The sequence below is a fragment of the Semicossyphus pulcher genome, unplaced genomic scaffold, assembly GCF_022749685.1.
Source record: "Semicossyphus pulcher isolate SPU_LCO1_2020_fin unplaced genomic scaffold, fSemPul1.0.p SCAF_1, whole genome shotgun sequence".
NCBI lineage: Eukaryota > Metazoa > Chordata > Actinopteri > Labriformes > Labridae > Semicossyphus > Semicossyphus pulcher.
In genome coordinates, this window is record NW_027211603.1 from 12,511,976 (window position 1) to 12,528,014 (window position 16,039).

General features: G+C 40.6%; 1 protein-coding gene across 1 annotated transcript; it reads left to right on the top strand.

Annotated features, from left to right (window-relative positions):
• Nucleotides 1-408: 408 nt before the first annotated feature.
• gas6 (growth arrest-specific 6) lies at nt 409-14,665 on the top strand. Its single transcript, XM_069662877.1, has 15 exons — nt 409-877; nt 1,124-1,284; nt 3,503-3,527; nt 3,626-3,688; nt 6,337-6,459; nt 7,406-7,525; nt 8,216-8,338; nt 9,345-9,466; nt 9,646-9,764; nt 10,725-10,914; nt 11,008-11,172; nt 11,261-11,429; nt 11,656-11,795; nt 11,882-12,083; nt 12,572-14,665. The coding sequence occupies exons 1-15, from the start codon at nt 802-804 to the stop codon at nt 12,721-12,723; spliced, it is 1,950 nt and encodes a 649-aa protein (XP_069518978.1). The 5' UTR covers nt 409-801; the 3' UTR covers nt 12,724-14,665.
• The last annotated feature ends 1,374 nt before the right edge of the window (nt 14,666-16,039 follow it).

Sequence of the window (16,039 nt, forward strand, 5' to 3'; positions counted from 1 at the left end):
GGCATTTTAATGTATAATTTGGCAACTTGATAAGATAAAATCTATAATGGACAATTTTGCTTTGGGTCGGTTTTGATAGCAATACGTTCTACAGGCTATGCTATCACTACTGCTACAGAATTGTACTTGAGTAAGACTACTTGGTTACATTTCACTACTGCAGTCTTTTACCACCCAGGCTGAAGACACTACCGCAAACAGTATGGTGATGATTAAAGCATATCATACCATACCATACTGAGCTTTAATTTCTAGCTTCCCCCCTAGTGTGATACTTGCGGCACACACACTAACCAGCACACGCGCATTAGAGGAGGGAGGGATGAAGGAGAGGTGTCTAAAGGGCTGCATCGTTACAAACTCCTGCCTGCACTTTTCAGAGCTACTCCCCCTCCTGAAGCAGCAGAGGCGTGCAGTCTTTCTCTCCGCAGAGTGAGGACTTCAGTCCGGACAGAGGAACAAGCGAGAGGGATCAGAAATAAAGTACAGACCGCGATGGGGACGAACTGAAACGCAGAAAAAAAGGATAACGAAGGCTCATTTGCACGTTTAGTGAACAATATGCGGGGATAACGCACGACAGTTTAGCTCGCGACGCTCCGCGGCAGTGATTTTACATCAAAAAACGTTAACAGCCAACGGTCGGAAGTACCTGAGAAATACCTGCAGTGTTTCGCTGTAACGTTAGCCTCGACTCTGTGCAAACAGCAGTGACATTGAGGGATTGGGGGAGACTGAGAGACAGAGAGGGGGCTATAAGACAAAGTTTCTGAAGCTTGGCGCAGTCACAGCGGTTAAACAATGCGGCTGACCCCGACAAAGTCCCTTTCATCAGCAGCCCTGCTAATCCTGCTGGTTGTCCGCTGGTCCGACAGCAGTAAGTAAACATTTACATGCTAGGTGGCTAGCTAGCTCGCTAAGTCCCCTTTGACATTTGTGTTGTTGCTGGGGTGATACATGCCTTAACGTCATTAACGGTTCTTTAACGGTTGATGTTTCGCAACACTTCTTAAATGTTTTCGTGTTTTATGAGCCAAAATATTGCTTAATACAGAGTTTTTGACCTTCTCTTGCTCTTATGGGTTAATATATTTTGGGGGGTCTTCCTTGTTTTGTTTTTTAGTTTCATTGTCTCCCCAAGAGGCGAATCAGTTCCTGAGCAGACACCGGAGAGCAAATCAAGTTTTCGAGGAGACGAAGCAAGGACACCTGGAGAGGGAATGTGTGGAGGAAAAGTGCACCAAAGAGGAGGCCAGAGAAGTGTTTGAAAATGACCCAGAGACGGTGAGTATATTAGATATTGTGGCACCAAACCACCACTTAAAAGTTGAGGTTTTCGGTTAAGATTGTATGCGGGTTTCTCCATTTCAAAACAAAACTCCAACACCACACCTTCCTCTGGCATCTTATCCACTAAGGTACTGCAGTATTTAAAGTCTGTTCAATAATCAAAATATTACTAGTTGGCTGAACTAGTTGTTCTATGGGTCATAAAACAAGGTTGGTTGTTTACATGATGTTCATATTGACTGCAAATTGATGACTACAATGTAACAGTAGACTAATGATTCATTGTCTGGTCTGTTGGTGTTCATGCTCCAATAAGTCCTGATAGCTGTCAGAACACATACGGTAATACTCCCATGTCCAAGGCCTGTTTTCTTTTTGTTTGTTGCTGTGACAGACTTTGAGTCAGTGTGACTAAGCTGAAGTTTATGAAATACAGTTTTAGGGAAGACAATGCCATCCATACACTCCATTTATACTTAGTTGAAATGAGTTGAAATATTGTTCTGTCAACTGAAAAGCTGCTTGGCTTAGGTTTCTAGAAAATATGTAAAACACCTGGATATCTTCTTTCGATCTCTTTTCTTGCAATGTGTGTCATTGCATGTGCCTTCACCATGAACACAGTAGTGCACATTTCCACGCTAATCTGCATTCATGCTCCCACCTACAATTTCTATTTGTTGTTTAACAACAAACAAAATCAAAACACTGAGTGTGTGTTTAGGAATATTACTGCAGATTAGTTTCCATTCTTCATTCATGAATGCACAGATTAACCTTTTCAGCCATGTCAATACATAAGCCTATTGCATATGCAAACAAGCTCCAGTGGCATTATTAACATGTTGCCAGAAAACGTGCAACATGGGGGCAAAGAGTGCATTCATTCATAGGTTAAGATGCAGACTTTGAAGTCTCTTTGCAGACATGTCTATATAGCGTGTTGCATAAGTCCTCGTTCGTCCATGTTGCACAGTAAGATAAGTTATAGTGTAGGCTATTTTTAGTGCACTACTCCTGAAAAAAAAGTAAATCCTGATATTTTTGAGAGTGTTGTTTTTGCATGTCATCTGTTTCGCTGCTTGATTTAAGATTAGGTTTAAACTTTATGTTTGTTAGCATTACAACAGTGATGCTGTGCTCTTTAAGATCGCTCTTTCTCTTAAGTTTTAGTTTTGTGAATCAAAGTGAAGAGGGAGTGAATGAGGCAATCGATGACTCAGTGATTACTTGTAAGATTAGTCGAATAGAGAGACATCTTGAGAGCCAAGGGAGGGGGGATTAAAGTGAAGCTGAGCTGGGTTCAGACTTCCGAGGAAAAGGTGAAGTCAGGTGACGTCCCTTCCAGTTCACTTTGAATCAGCTGGATGCACACCCCCAGCAGAATAGCGTTTGTGTGCCTAAAGTTTCCTATCATATCGTGCCACAAAGCTGCAGTCTCATTCATGGCTGCATTATTCATTCTGCAAGTGCTTGTCTCTGACTCTGCATTTTTTTTCTGCTGCAGCTTCCTGGCTCTGCAGAGAGAGGGAGAGTGGGGTGTCCCTGGATACTTGTGATTATCCACGGAAAGACACGCAATCCCACAAAGTTTTAGGGCTCTAACTTGTCAGGTGGTTGGTCAGGATAGACAGATAGCCGATGAAAATATGTCACAACTAACTGTTATGTTAGGGCCAAGTTTATTGATAGCCCCAAAGTAGTTCTGTCTGGGTCGACACTACATGATCATCTCTTCTTGCAAGATACTTTTTTCCACCTGAGCTTGCTGCATGTGGCTCCTGCTGCAGTCTCTGTGCCTCAGGAGCCAGTCTTTCTATTGGTAGACCCCCCCTCCCAAATTCTGACCTAAATGTGGAGCATTACTGCAGCCAGGAGGCGGGAGGGATGCTACTACTATAAGGAATGCAGAGAATTCACAGGAAGCCTTTGGCAAAAGGGCGGGACCCATTAGAGACAGCACTAACACACAGATTACAGGGTAATCATATTGTAATCTCTCTGGGTACTAAACACTCACACACACACACACACGCATACAAAGACACAAATGTCATAGTCAAAATTAAGGATTGTATGAGTTTCTGGATTATGTCAAGTAATAATGAAACTCTAAAGCATATATTTAGATTATCTTGTTCTGTTTGGATTTTTGTTTATACGACTATGTAACTTTATCCCTCTCTGTTTCCATCCCTCATCCCTGAATTAGGACTACTTCTATCCCAAGTATTTAGGTAAGCCATCACTTCAGACTTAAGCTCTTCTTCTCTACTGACAACATCCACTTCGACTGATTACATTTTTGTAATTGCCTTGTTTTGTTTCCGTCTAGCCTGTGTGGAGAAGTTCGGGGATGCTGAAAAGAAGAAGCAAGATCTGATTACATGTGTTCACAGTAAGTTTTATTGTCTCGTATCTGTCTGCTGACAAAATTTAGCTTGATGGCAACTTGATGGCCAAACTGTCTCTTTCTTACCCTCACTTTCTGCTTTTTTTGGGTGACTGTGTGACCAAAAAAGTCTAACAGTTGGTCTAAATGTTATTACATCCAGAGAGAGGCACATAATTGTAGTGCAGGGTTGGGCTGCACTGCAGTATCCCTGCCCTGCATCACACTCTCTCTAAGTAGAAGAGGAAATCGAAGGAACAGATCCTAAACATGTGCTGAGTTTTTGGGCTACTCCAGGTCAGATTTTGCTGCGTGACACACCTAACTGATTCTGTGACTTTGAAGCGTGCTATATGTGCGTGAGTCTATGTATCTATGAGTAACACTGCAGCGCTCTGCTTTAGTGATGCTGCACATTGGTGAATGAGTGACACACCCCTTCAGTCGTCACAAACTCCCTCACATGCTCTCTCACTGGGTGACTGCACCAGCTCCTTCGTGACGTGGCAGAATAGTTTGACGTGAGTGGAGCGCAGGATTTCTGCTGCATCAGGATACACGGAGCGACCCGGCTTCACTGCTATTGGCTGAGAAACCTCGAGGGGGGGTTTCCATGACTCAGCTGCAGCATCGTGGCACGGCAGCTCCTTTTTTTTCTGTCAGCACACAGTATCTCTCTTATCTCTCTTGCTCACTGTAAATCTCTGCCCATCTGTCTCACTGCTGACTAGTTGTGGTTCATATGCCAATATCACTGCAGATCAGGACATTTCACTAATTCCATTTATGAAACATTACAGACATACAGTGTTATAAACATGGCATGTTTGGGAAAGATGTTGGCTTGTGCAGAGGAGTATATTTGCACATACCAAAAGCTGATTTCGTTGTGAGCACAGCAGACTGTTTACTCTCTCACTCCTGTCTGTTTCTATTCCTTAAGCTGCAGTTTGCTAAAAATACCTTCTTAAAAACACATTTTCCTATTCTGTAGCATAGACTGCATGTGACTAGTGTGCTGCTCTAGTTGCTACTCTAAAAACTTTATCTAAATTGTCATTGTGGTAGCCTACAGGATGTAATTTATTAGATTAAATGAAATTAATGTGCTGTTAAGGGACAGCTAAAATTCAGTGTGAGGCTCCTGCTGTTAGCCCTGCTTGCTAATTTAACTGACCAGGAGCTTTTGGTAAAATTGTCCTGATTCATTTAAGGACTACTTTTAGAACTAGTACATGCAATACTAAGAAGCACATACTGATACTGATATAGATATTTTCACATTAATTGCCGTACTGTCATGTATAAAGCTACCGCCAGTGGCTTAGACTTATTAACACACACATATATATATATACAGTATATTAACTAGTATGAGGAAGAAAACATATGATCAATTTTGCTTTTTAAAAAGATGATGAGCTTTTCAGTAAACAACTGACAAGGATGTGTCAGCTAAATGGCTTTTGTACATATCATGGTTAGAAAATAACTAATTATGACAAGCATTTTAGATATGTAAAGAAAAGTAATTATAATAACTTTATTAATTAAAAACTATTAGCTAAAAATAAATCATTAGCTAATAGCTAAAATAAATTAAATGCTTTAGTGTTGCCTTAAAAGTGAATCAAACCCATACATTCATGTACTACTACAGGCATACCTCTAATATTTGGAATGGATTGCCCTTATGCAATAAAGTTACACATATGTTTTGTATTTTATAGAATATTTAGCCTGATAATGCCCCTTACATGCATTGTTAGTATGGTAGTGTGTTAGGATTACAGGTAACATAGGATATGACTTTGTTGTCTCACACTTGATGAAAGTGTGCTGGGCTCAGCACTTTGCGTTTATAGGTCTTTATATGACATTATATACATCTTATTTGTTTTCACTGTCCTTTGGAAGTCCGAATATGTCTCTAATACTTAAGCTTCTCACAGCATGAGCCTGTAGTTAACACTGATATTTAGCACCCATGGGTAGTTCAGAATTATTAACATGAAGAGCATGTTGTCAATGTAGATATGTGAAAGCTCTGAGTGATAATTTGATAAATGTTAACACTTAAAACACTTTACATTTAGCTATTTCAATTTAGAGCAGAACCCTAGTGGCTTTGTTTTTTTACATGCCAGCCTATCTCTCTCCTCTTCCTCTCATTTTGTACTGACACTGTCCTTTTCTCTCTCTGCTCCAGCTAACATGTCCAGACTTGTCGAGCAGTCAAACACTGCTCGGAAAAGGAAACTGTGTGGGGAGAGAAAAGATTTACACATGTACTCACTTACACAAGCCTGCAGTGAAGGAGAAAGCTTAAGTGTTTTTTTTTTACTGGAGACAGTTTTGCCGAACATAAATGAACAGAGAGTTGAATTTCTGTTTGATCTTGTTTTTTCTGTGAGCTAGAGGACAGGTATGCTGGCAAAGATGGAATTAGGGCATCCCTGACAGAAGAGCTTAGCCAGCATTAGTCTATTTATATTGAACTCCTGATATGCAGACATAAGAGATGCCCGTCCTCTGTCTGGTGTCAGTATACAGTTACACTCACTGTATTCATCCGGTTTACAGATTCAATATTAAAGCAATAACTACTCTCCTTTGTCTATGTCTGTCTGTCTGTTTTTTTCTCACACTTCAAGATATTCCAGACCAGTGCTCTCCTTCTCCTTGTAATGCCAGAGGTACGGTGCGCTGCGAGGACAAAAAGGGTGACTTCCTGTGTCACTGTTTTACCGGCTGGAATGGAGCCAGATGTGAGAAAGGTACTGTCATCACTTAGAGTTGGACACCATGTGCTGGAGCTCAGCAGAGGTTGAATTTTTTTTTTGCACTGTCACTCAGTGTCATATCCAGCTTCTCAGAATAGATGTTTTGGTGTCTTTGACCTTGTGTCTTACAGCCAAGTCTCTTCCCAGCCACTGTTAGAAAGATCAGTCTTCGCATCACTTTCATTAGTCTTTATTTTTATTGTTTTTATGTCCTTTTTGTCCTTGCACATCTACTTCTTGTGATTCTGTTTCACTTTTATCTTGGGTCATTCCAGGCATGCCTCTTTAATATCCAACTGCTGCTGTTGTTAATGATGTGTTAATGGAGTGTCAAGTCAATATGAACTGCATGTACGGGAATCTGTGTCTCTTTTAGAGGTCAAAGCTAGTTGTTGTTTATAGATATGAGGGGAGGCTTGCATTTCCTTTGAAAGAAAAGTGAAAGTTAGACCAGGGATTCAACTTTTTACAATGTAAATGAAATGTGTATACATAGAAAAGTGCACATTATGTGAGAGAAGGGGAAACATGTTTCTCTGATTTATGGCGCAGCCACTGTTCCACACATTTCCACTGTGACTCATCCTGCCACCTGACTGAGAGGAAACCAAATTTGATTCAGTTTGACTTGGACCGAGCCTTTTCCACTTGACGACTCCTCTTCTATGCAACACTCAAATGCAACACTCAGATGCAGTGACTTACAGTTCTTTGTAAGGTGTTTAACAAAGTACAATTTCATAGAACCTTAAAGCTAGCTTTTCTGTGTCCAACTGAACACTGTGCACAAATGTCTTACTTTTCAATTTGGTTAAACACAAGTTGGTCCTAAAGTTCTGGTGGAAATCTTAACACCAGCCAAACAACCTCATGCTGTACACAGCTCATGATGATATTTTTCCTTGCGCTCACGTTGACCGCACCACCCTACTATTTGCAGATGTCGACGAGTGCTGCACGAGAAATGGAGGGTGTGACCATGAGTGCAACAACACTATGGGCAGTTACCGCTGCTCCTGTCACCAAGGCTACATGTTGGTGGGACGCCACATGTGCAATGGTAAGCCACAAACTATAGATTGTCTGACAACCGCAATCAGAAGTATAACACAAAACACAATTTGTTTGACTAAGTCTTGATGTGAACAATTAGAAAACAACTTTAAAATATGAACATTGAAATTATTTCTGCAGTTTTTGCATTCCATATTGAATGATTATGAATGTGAGAGTTTATGTGGTCTGTGGTCCTTAAAGTGATCCAATGTCAGTGGTGTTCTTGTTGCATAATTATAATTGTAGGTTAAGTTAAATACTATGTTGACAAATTAGATAAACATTTCAGTCTTACAGATCCTCAACATAACAGAAAATGTACATAAAGACATAGTAAAGACATCTAATTTTGCTGTTGATATTTATTTTGATGCAAATGTGATGTACTGTCAGTGAAGTGCCGGAATAAGCTCATACTGTATATTGTGTATACGTTACGGTATGAAACAATCAATCTACAGATTTTAAAGTTGCTTTTGGTTGAAGTGAATATTGTATTGATTCAAGTGGTTTTGTTTTTCCACTATTCCAGTTAAAAGGTCTACTGTATTCTCCTGACTCAACTGCAAAGGAACAAATAACCTTCTCAGATCACATCCTTCCAGCTGAAGAGTTGCCTTTATATTCCTCTTAGCACAGTTGAATTTCCACCAGACTTTGACATTCCCGGCTGACCGCAGTTTGTCTCTTTCAGACGTGGACGAGTGTGAGGATCCAGGTGTGTGTGGAACAGCTCGATGTGAGAATCAGGAGGGAAGCTATGACTGCTTGTGCGATCATGGCTATGCCTACGACAATGAAACCAAAAGCTGTGTTGGTAAGTGTGTATACAGACACACACAAACACACATCTGTTTCATAACAACTGACTGAGGAGCAGTTTCAGCCTCAGCAGGACTTGATGCAGCTGTGTTGTGGGGTCAGGAAAGGAATGCAAAGACATTTGGAGCAATTCTCTATAAGTAGGTAACAGGTCACCATCTCTATAGCTTTAGAAGTTTATGGGTGAAATACAGAGATTGACCCTGTTAGGCCAATGTAAAATGCATTTAGAAATTCAGAAACAAGGAAGATGTGTCTTAGGTAAGATACGTTTTTTTCGTTACTTTTTAGACTTACTATAATATGTAATGATTTGAGAACACCATCAAAGCCATCAGTACAATCACAGCAGGCTCACCAGGCCAAATCATCAAGTTTTTGTGGACCTTAAAATAAGTAAGAGCATAAGATGCACAAATATGAGTTTTATCTGACATTTCCCACTAATTTAATAGCAACAGGCATTAGCATATTGTGACAATGTGACACACACTCTCAAAAACTTTCTTACTCAGGGACGGCCAAAAAAGAACAGCTGAAAAAACACATCAGGTCTGTTGGTAAAAACATTGGATAAAAATGTGCAGACTCAAAACACAGTCATTAATCCCTCATGTAGCCTTTTTTTGCTCTGCTGTGGAAACCAGACTTTTCATAACCCCGGTGTGCCTCCTCTGAGAATTAAAGTTTGTTGTAGCTTACCCTCTAATGGCCATGTAAGGTTGTATACGGAACATGGAGATACCACCCAGCCAACGTCAAAGGCCACTTGACTCAAGTGTTGTTTGCATTCCCTAACATGTTGACAAGAAAGACGTCTGATTTTTTTTACATTCTTGTGAAAGTGATGTTTTTGAGACCCTGGAATGTCATGTTGTGCCTAATTCCTCCGCTGATTGCGCTCTTCATAACCTCTCTGATTCTCTGTAACTCTTTCTACCCCACTCATGACTTTCATCTCTCCTTCTCTCTTGTCTCTTCTACCGGCTGTCTCCTGTCAGATGTGGATGAGTGTGAGACACGTGTGTGTGCAGAGGAGTGTCTGAACACTCCTGGGAGTTTCCGTTGCTTCTGCGATGGTCGTCAGGGCATGAAGCTGGGCCAGGACCTCAGGAGCTGTAAGGTGAAATACATAAAACTGTGGCAATCCTTGTAGTTTAGCTTAAACCTTTGTGGTGAAATTGTGATTATTAACTACATTCTTGATCAGTTGATGTTTTGTAAACTCTTAAATACAAAAATGGTTGTCATGAAGCAGCAGCATGCGTTATCTCCTGCTTGTTTTCTGTCTGTGTTTTACAGCCTCTGACTCCCTGTATGTCACCGTCTCTGAAGAGGAACTCTCGCTCCCTCTACCTGGGCCGCATGTTCAGCGGTGTGCCAGTGGTGAGGCTGCGTTTCCGCCGCAAGATTCAAACTGGGTGAGAGAATTGATACCTTTTGATCCTCACGGTCGTCTTCCAAAAAAATCATGAAACCTTAATTACAGTCAGATTACAGACAGATAAATGATCAACTTTTGCTAGCTTGCTGGTTGGTACTGGTCAGACTGGTTTAGTTTCAGCTGATGAGCACAGAAGAAATTATGAGTGTACATTTTTATTCTTTAGGAACCAAATTTTCTCTTTTGACAGTCTTGCTAGAGACCAGCTCCAGTCATGTTTTAAGACATATAAAATGCTCTGCTTGAAATAATAAATTGTGTCTGATATGGTTTTTTTGCAAAATACTTTTGAATTACCTCGTAAAAATCCTCCCAAGGCATCTCTTCCTCCTCCCTCATTAAAAATTTGCTAATCTATATGGTCCCCGCCCACTTTGCAAATTTCCCACGGCCTCCTCTGTTGCGAAAACAAAACACATCTCTGCCATCGTTTAGTGGCGACTTGTTGAAACTTAGATAGTAATGTAGTAATTAGTAGTAGTAATGTTAAGGTTATTAATCAGTAGTGAGTTTGCAAAAATTATGATAACGGTTACAGCTGGCTCGCACATCGCTGAAGTGGTTGCCATAGGTTACACATTTACAAACAATGAGTTAACTTGTACTGCAGAACTTTTCTCTTTCCGCTTTAAAAATCCAACTCAAATGTGCACACATCGACATCTGTAGTTTCCAGTGAATGGCCATGCTATTAATAGTTGTATTCAGGCTGAACAGCCCCTAAAGGTTAAGCCTAACCCTTTTTACCATAAATAGTCACTCTGGGAAATTGTACCAGCTAATTCTAAAAATATTTCTCATATCAGCTGAAAAAAATTCCACTTTTTGACTGCTAAGAGGACAGCAGATAAATATTATTTTGGTCACTGAAAGGAGTTGTTTCTCTGTTGTTTTTCTGATACTATCTCTTCCCTTTCTTTTCTTTATTTTATCACAGCTTTTCAGCTGAGTTTGACTTCCGCACCTATGACCCCGAAGGAGTGATTTTCTTTGCTGGAGGTCACCTAAACAGCTCCTGGATCGTGTTGGCAATGCATAAGGGGAAGTTAGAGCTGCAGCTGAAGTACGGCACAGTCAGCAGGGTCACCAGCAGCGGGCCCATCGTCAGTGACGGCCAGTGGAGAAAGGTTTGAGGCTTCTGTTCTGAAAGTAAAACATTTTTGTACATTAGATTCATCAGCTGATTAAAAGCTCTTTAAATGACTCGTTTTTTGGCTCAGATCTCGGTGGAGGAGCATGGGCGGAGTCTGGTGATTAAGATTGACAGGGAGGCCGTAATGAAGATTGCAGTAAATGGTGATCTGTTCACGCTAAAGAAGGGCATGCATGAACTCAACCTCACTGTGGGAGGAGTCCCTTTCAGAGAGGACGGCCTCGTCAATCAGGTTTGTATGTTTTGATTTGCTTGTGCTTGTTTTCTTCAGTATGTACCAAAAGAGATGTTCTTTACACATTTCTCAACTGTTGACACAGGTGAACCCACGTCTGGATGGCTGTATGAAGGAGTGGAGGTGGTTGACGGGTGGAGATACATCCATACAGGAAACCATTCGGTCCAACGACAACATGCAGTGTTTCAGCGCAGAGGATCCTGGAGCTTATTACCCCGGCACAGGCTTTGCCCTCTTCAACATCAGCTATGGTGCACTTTGTGTGTGTGTGTGTGTGTGTGTGTGTGTGTGTGTGTGTGTGTTTTGCATAGCGTGGTTGAGGTTACTGATCCTCCTTGCATCTTCCTGAAGTCATTAGTCAGTGTTTAATTTGTTTGGGCTTACAGGTTGTTAGCTTCCATCATCGCCTACTCTTTTGTCAACAGTTTGCCTCATCCTGTTTGTCGTTAAAGTTCACGACCTGTTCTCCCTCTGCAGAATCACAGAATCTGAGCATCCGGTTGAATCTGCGGCCAACTTCTGCAATGGGAGTACTGTTTGCACTTGTTTACCAGGACAGAGTCCCTCTCTCCATCGCTTTGGCGGACTATCATCCCGGCACAGAAGAATGGCGAGATGTGAGTCCTTTAAAGCTCAACCTGTCTGTAGAATAAGTTTGCCACTGGAAGTCTGATCTCACAATTGACCTTCTGTGTGCCTTCAGTTCATTCTGGTATCTGTAGATGATGTCATCATTGCCAGCTCTCCTGCTCCCCTGTGTGATGGTGAGAGTCATGAAATCCAGGTGACGATCTCAAGCAACCAAACCCTGCTGCTGGTCGACGGCCAGCCTGGACGTAGCGAAGACAACGAAGTTCCTATGGACATCCTGTCTCAGTCCACCACCTTTATAGGAGGGCTCCCTGGTGAGGACACGCACATTTATACGCACATTTGCCAATACATTGTTCAAGAAATGTCTAAGTAGCTCAGTACCTTGAAGGGAGGATAGCAGAGGGAAAATCTAGTACTGACGGACAATTTTTATACATATTTGATACATTATCTTAGGCGGTGAATGATGGGAATTGGGAATGATTTAAAGTCCTCCCCATTTATGAGAGTCTGACGTACTGTGTATAGAAAACCATGATAATGACCCATAGCTGTCATGTCTGCAGGGACTGTCGGGTGAGTCTCAGCAAGAAACAGCTCCAATATTCCCCAAACAGGAAAGAAAACACAACAAGGATTTTGTCTTGACACCCTGACAACATGTATTAACATGTTTGCTGACAGACTTATCTCTCTGAACAACATGTTTTTTATAATCATAGTTAGGTCACAGTTAAAGCTCCTACGCAGTCCAGCTTGGTTAATTTGTGTATCACATGTTGTCATTTCCTCTCCACAGATGTTCCTCTGGTGTCCACGCTGGTGTCGGCGCCCTACAGCGGCTGTATGGAGGTCAGTGTCAACGGACAGGCCCTGGACTTGGACCAGGCCATCCACAAACACAACGACATCCGGTCACACTCCTGCCCCCTGCTGGACTCCCTCCAGTGACCTGAAGTGGAGTTTATTAATATGACCAGTGCATCAGTCTGCCAAAACTGATCCATTAGCAGTTAATTGAGGCAATGGGGATAATTTCCAAAATATTTATAACAGCTTTGACCAGCGGGGAGATGCTTTAGATTGGAATGTAAAAAAAAAAAAAACTGGTCCTGGTTTTGCAGTGCAGCTGGAGCCTTAGCCCAGGACCTTGTCCTTTTACTGTGATGACACTGCTGCCTAGAGGCATTAGCAGGGAATAACACAGTACTGTAAATCAGCCAATAAGCAACACCTTTACTAGGCAGAAGATATGGGAATAAATGCTGCACAACATTGCCTCAAAAACTGCCCATGTATCACAGCCTTGTTAGCCCATAAGAACACACAGGGCCTTATCTAGATCAGTGTCAAATGGCTGGTCTTTGGTCAGCCTACTACACCTGGTATCCTGTGCTTAAATGCAAATCCAACTGGAGTTCTGTAGGCAAAGCTGCGTTCATGTTGCTTACATCCAGTTCGCCCACAGTCAGGCCCATGCTCACAATGCTTGAAATAACCAAGTTCTTATTTCAAATACAATAAATGAAAAAATGGGGACCAGGTGCTCAGATTTTGTTGAGTGTTTGGTGCAAAATGACTTTTAGCTTGATTGAGGACTTATTATATTATTTGCCCCTAACTTTTACCACAGTGTGGTATCAGGCACAACTTTGTGTTCTGTAAAAAACTTTAAAAAAAACTTGCACATTGTTGCAGGTAGAGATGGACTGTGTGTGAATCACTTGTCTTTATTAAAGCAGCACTCCATGTCTGCCTGCAACCTTAAAAATCAACCATGTGCCTCCAAAGAACAACTAACCCAAACTTTTGAACAGCTTCCCTTCAAACAGGTGAATCATTTCACAAAGGTGCAGTACTGTAACACACAAACAGAGCTAAAGCTTGTCCTGATAAAATCTTGTACTCATTGCAGTAAATACACTATGCATTTCAATCTGTTGAGTATTAGTGTGGAAAAGAAATGACCGATACCCTGATTCTCAATAATCTTCGATCACTATCTTCGCCACAAAGGCCCCTTCTTTCCCCCAGACTCACCCACTAACAGTTTAAACCTGCCATATACCAATCTGAGGATGATCAATAAGTCACAGAAGCACAGGGACAAAGGAAGGGGCCCTCTTCCTCGAGGAGAGACAGTGAGCACTGCATCGAACGCACCACACAAGCTACTGAGAGTAAAAAGAGTGCGCTGTAATATACTGAATATGTAAATAACGTGACTGTACAATGCTTTGTAGAAGACAGAAAACAAACACTACCTTTTGCTCATCCAGGTTTTCTGCACATTTAAGTTAATCCAAAGTCAAACAGTAACCAGAGTCTCTCAACTTCATCTGCTTCCTGAAATAAAAAAATGCTTGAGCACCAAATACATGAATGTTTTCCCGAAATGGAAATTGGGAGACTGTCAGAGCAATAGCCAGGGAACAAAGTATCATGATTTTTAGGGACTCATTTTTTAATTTGATTTTATAGGTGCTAAGCAAATCAAAACTCAATAAAAACAAAGAATGTCAGAGGAGCATTGTGATTGAGAATGCCAAAAGGGCTCCGGTGTTGTTTAACTTCCCTCTTTAATGTTTCATTTTCTAGTTTTCTGATGAATGAATGCCAGAATATAGAGCTTGACGAGTTAATGTTTATTTTTATCTTGTGTTGTATATTGAACTTTGTCTTTAGTTGTTATTTTTCACTTTAACTGCCAGTATGTGTACAATTCTGAGAGAAGTCTGCCTTTTGAGTTTCAACTTCCCTCAAGAGTGAAAATCCTATTTAAAAAACAAAAATAAAAGCAGTTGTATGAACATCATAGAGTAAAATTGTATTTTCAAAACAAACACATTTGTATGCTGTGTGGTTATGTTGAAGATAAAATTTGTATGTGTTGCTCCATGTGTGACATGTTAATAAGTTCTTTGAGTTAATTTATTGACTCTTTATATATGACTGTTATATTTCCTTACTACTACATACACTTGACTGAGCAGCATTTTCTTAAACACAACACAAAAGTTAAATGAACCTTGATTTAAGATCATTTAAACATTCATGAAAAAGTTGTCAAACTTGATTAGGCAATTAAAAACATGTGAGCTAATGTTTATGTTTTGCTAAAGCACCCACAAGTGATGTATAAAGGAAAATACTCAAACGTACTGTGACAGTAGCACAAGTAGAGAACAGTCACGCCTGTGCGTATTGATCTGAGCAAAACAGATTTATTGCTTATGAATTCAATTTTTTATTTTAGGAGGAAGAATGTGTGATTTCTGTTTACAAAACCTACATATACAGTCTCACTTTAAGCTGAACAATACAGCGAAAACACCTGGTAATAGAAGTGAAAGTAGTACTGGTCATACTTTAAAGTAAAGGTTTGACATTTTAGGAGATACACGTTCACTTTTTGCCAAGAGATAAGAAGGTTGATTCCCCATTTTCAGTTCCAAAGGTAAGCAAAGCTAACAGCCTGCAGACAGTTGCTTCATATTTACTGTACAAACATTTAACAGCAAATAATATTTCCCAAAATATCAAATTCTTCCTTTAAATGTGATATTTGATGAAGCCCTTACTCCACATGTACTTGAATACATCACTAAATGAATGCATCTACTATAGGTGTCTCTTTAATGCATAATGTATTTAATAGCAGCAGCAGCAACTACGGAACTGCATCCCAAAGAAGTTAACATGCATCATCAATAATATATACAGTTTGCTGACTTTAAAGTGCACATTAAACGATTCACACAAACATAAAAATAACAGCAACATCAGCTTCATTTAACATTTCAAGAAAGCCCTTTTAACTGCTCGAACAGTAGTGAGACAAACACGGTAACACCTGAAACCCAATCTACACAAGTTATAACAGACTTATCAGATCACAGTCAACTGTACTACTACACACTTATTCATATGTAATAAGTTAGTCACATAAAGACCAGCTTAAAGCTTACAGGAAAAAAATATAGACAAGACTTTTTTGGGAAATATGCTATTTGCGTTTTAGCTGGAAAAGAGATTAACAGGTCGCATGGCAAAGGCTACCGAGAGATGGTCCGGCACATAAACTGCTGTGAATTGAGCTGTTGGTTGGTGGATTTAGCTCATTATTTACCTCTACATATAGGTGTGTCATCAATAAACTCCTCTGACTCTGGGCAACCAAGCGAAGAAGCCTATTCCCATATGTTTTCCTTTAACATGTAAGCACTTAGTCGTGTCTATTTCAATACACAACATAGCTTTAAATCTG

Bases quoted from the DNA above. Each gene is read 5' to 3' on its own strand.
- gas6 (XM_069662877.1), top strand. From the start codon at position 802: ATGCGGCTGACCCCGACAAAGTCCCTTTCATCAGCAGCCCTGCTAATC. The intron at 8,339-9,344 runs GTAAGTGTGTAT...GTCTCCTGTCAG, and splicing joins TGAAACCAAAAGCTGTGTTG to ATGTGGATGAGTGTGAGACA. The intron at 11,173-11,260 runs GTTTGTATGTTT...CTGTTGACACAG, and splicing joins AGGACGGCCTCGTCAATCAG to GTGAACCCACGTCTGGATGG.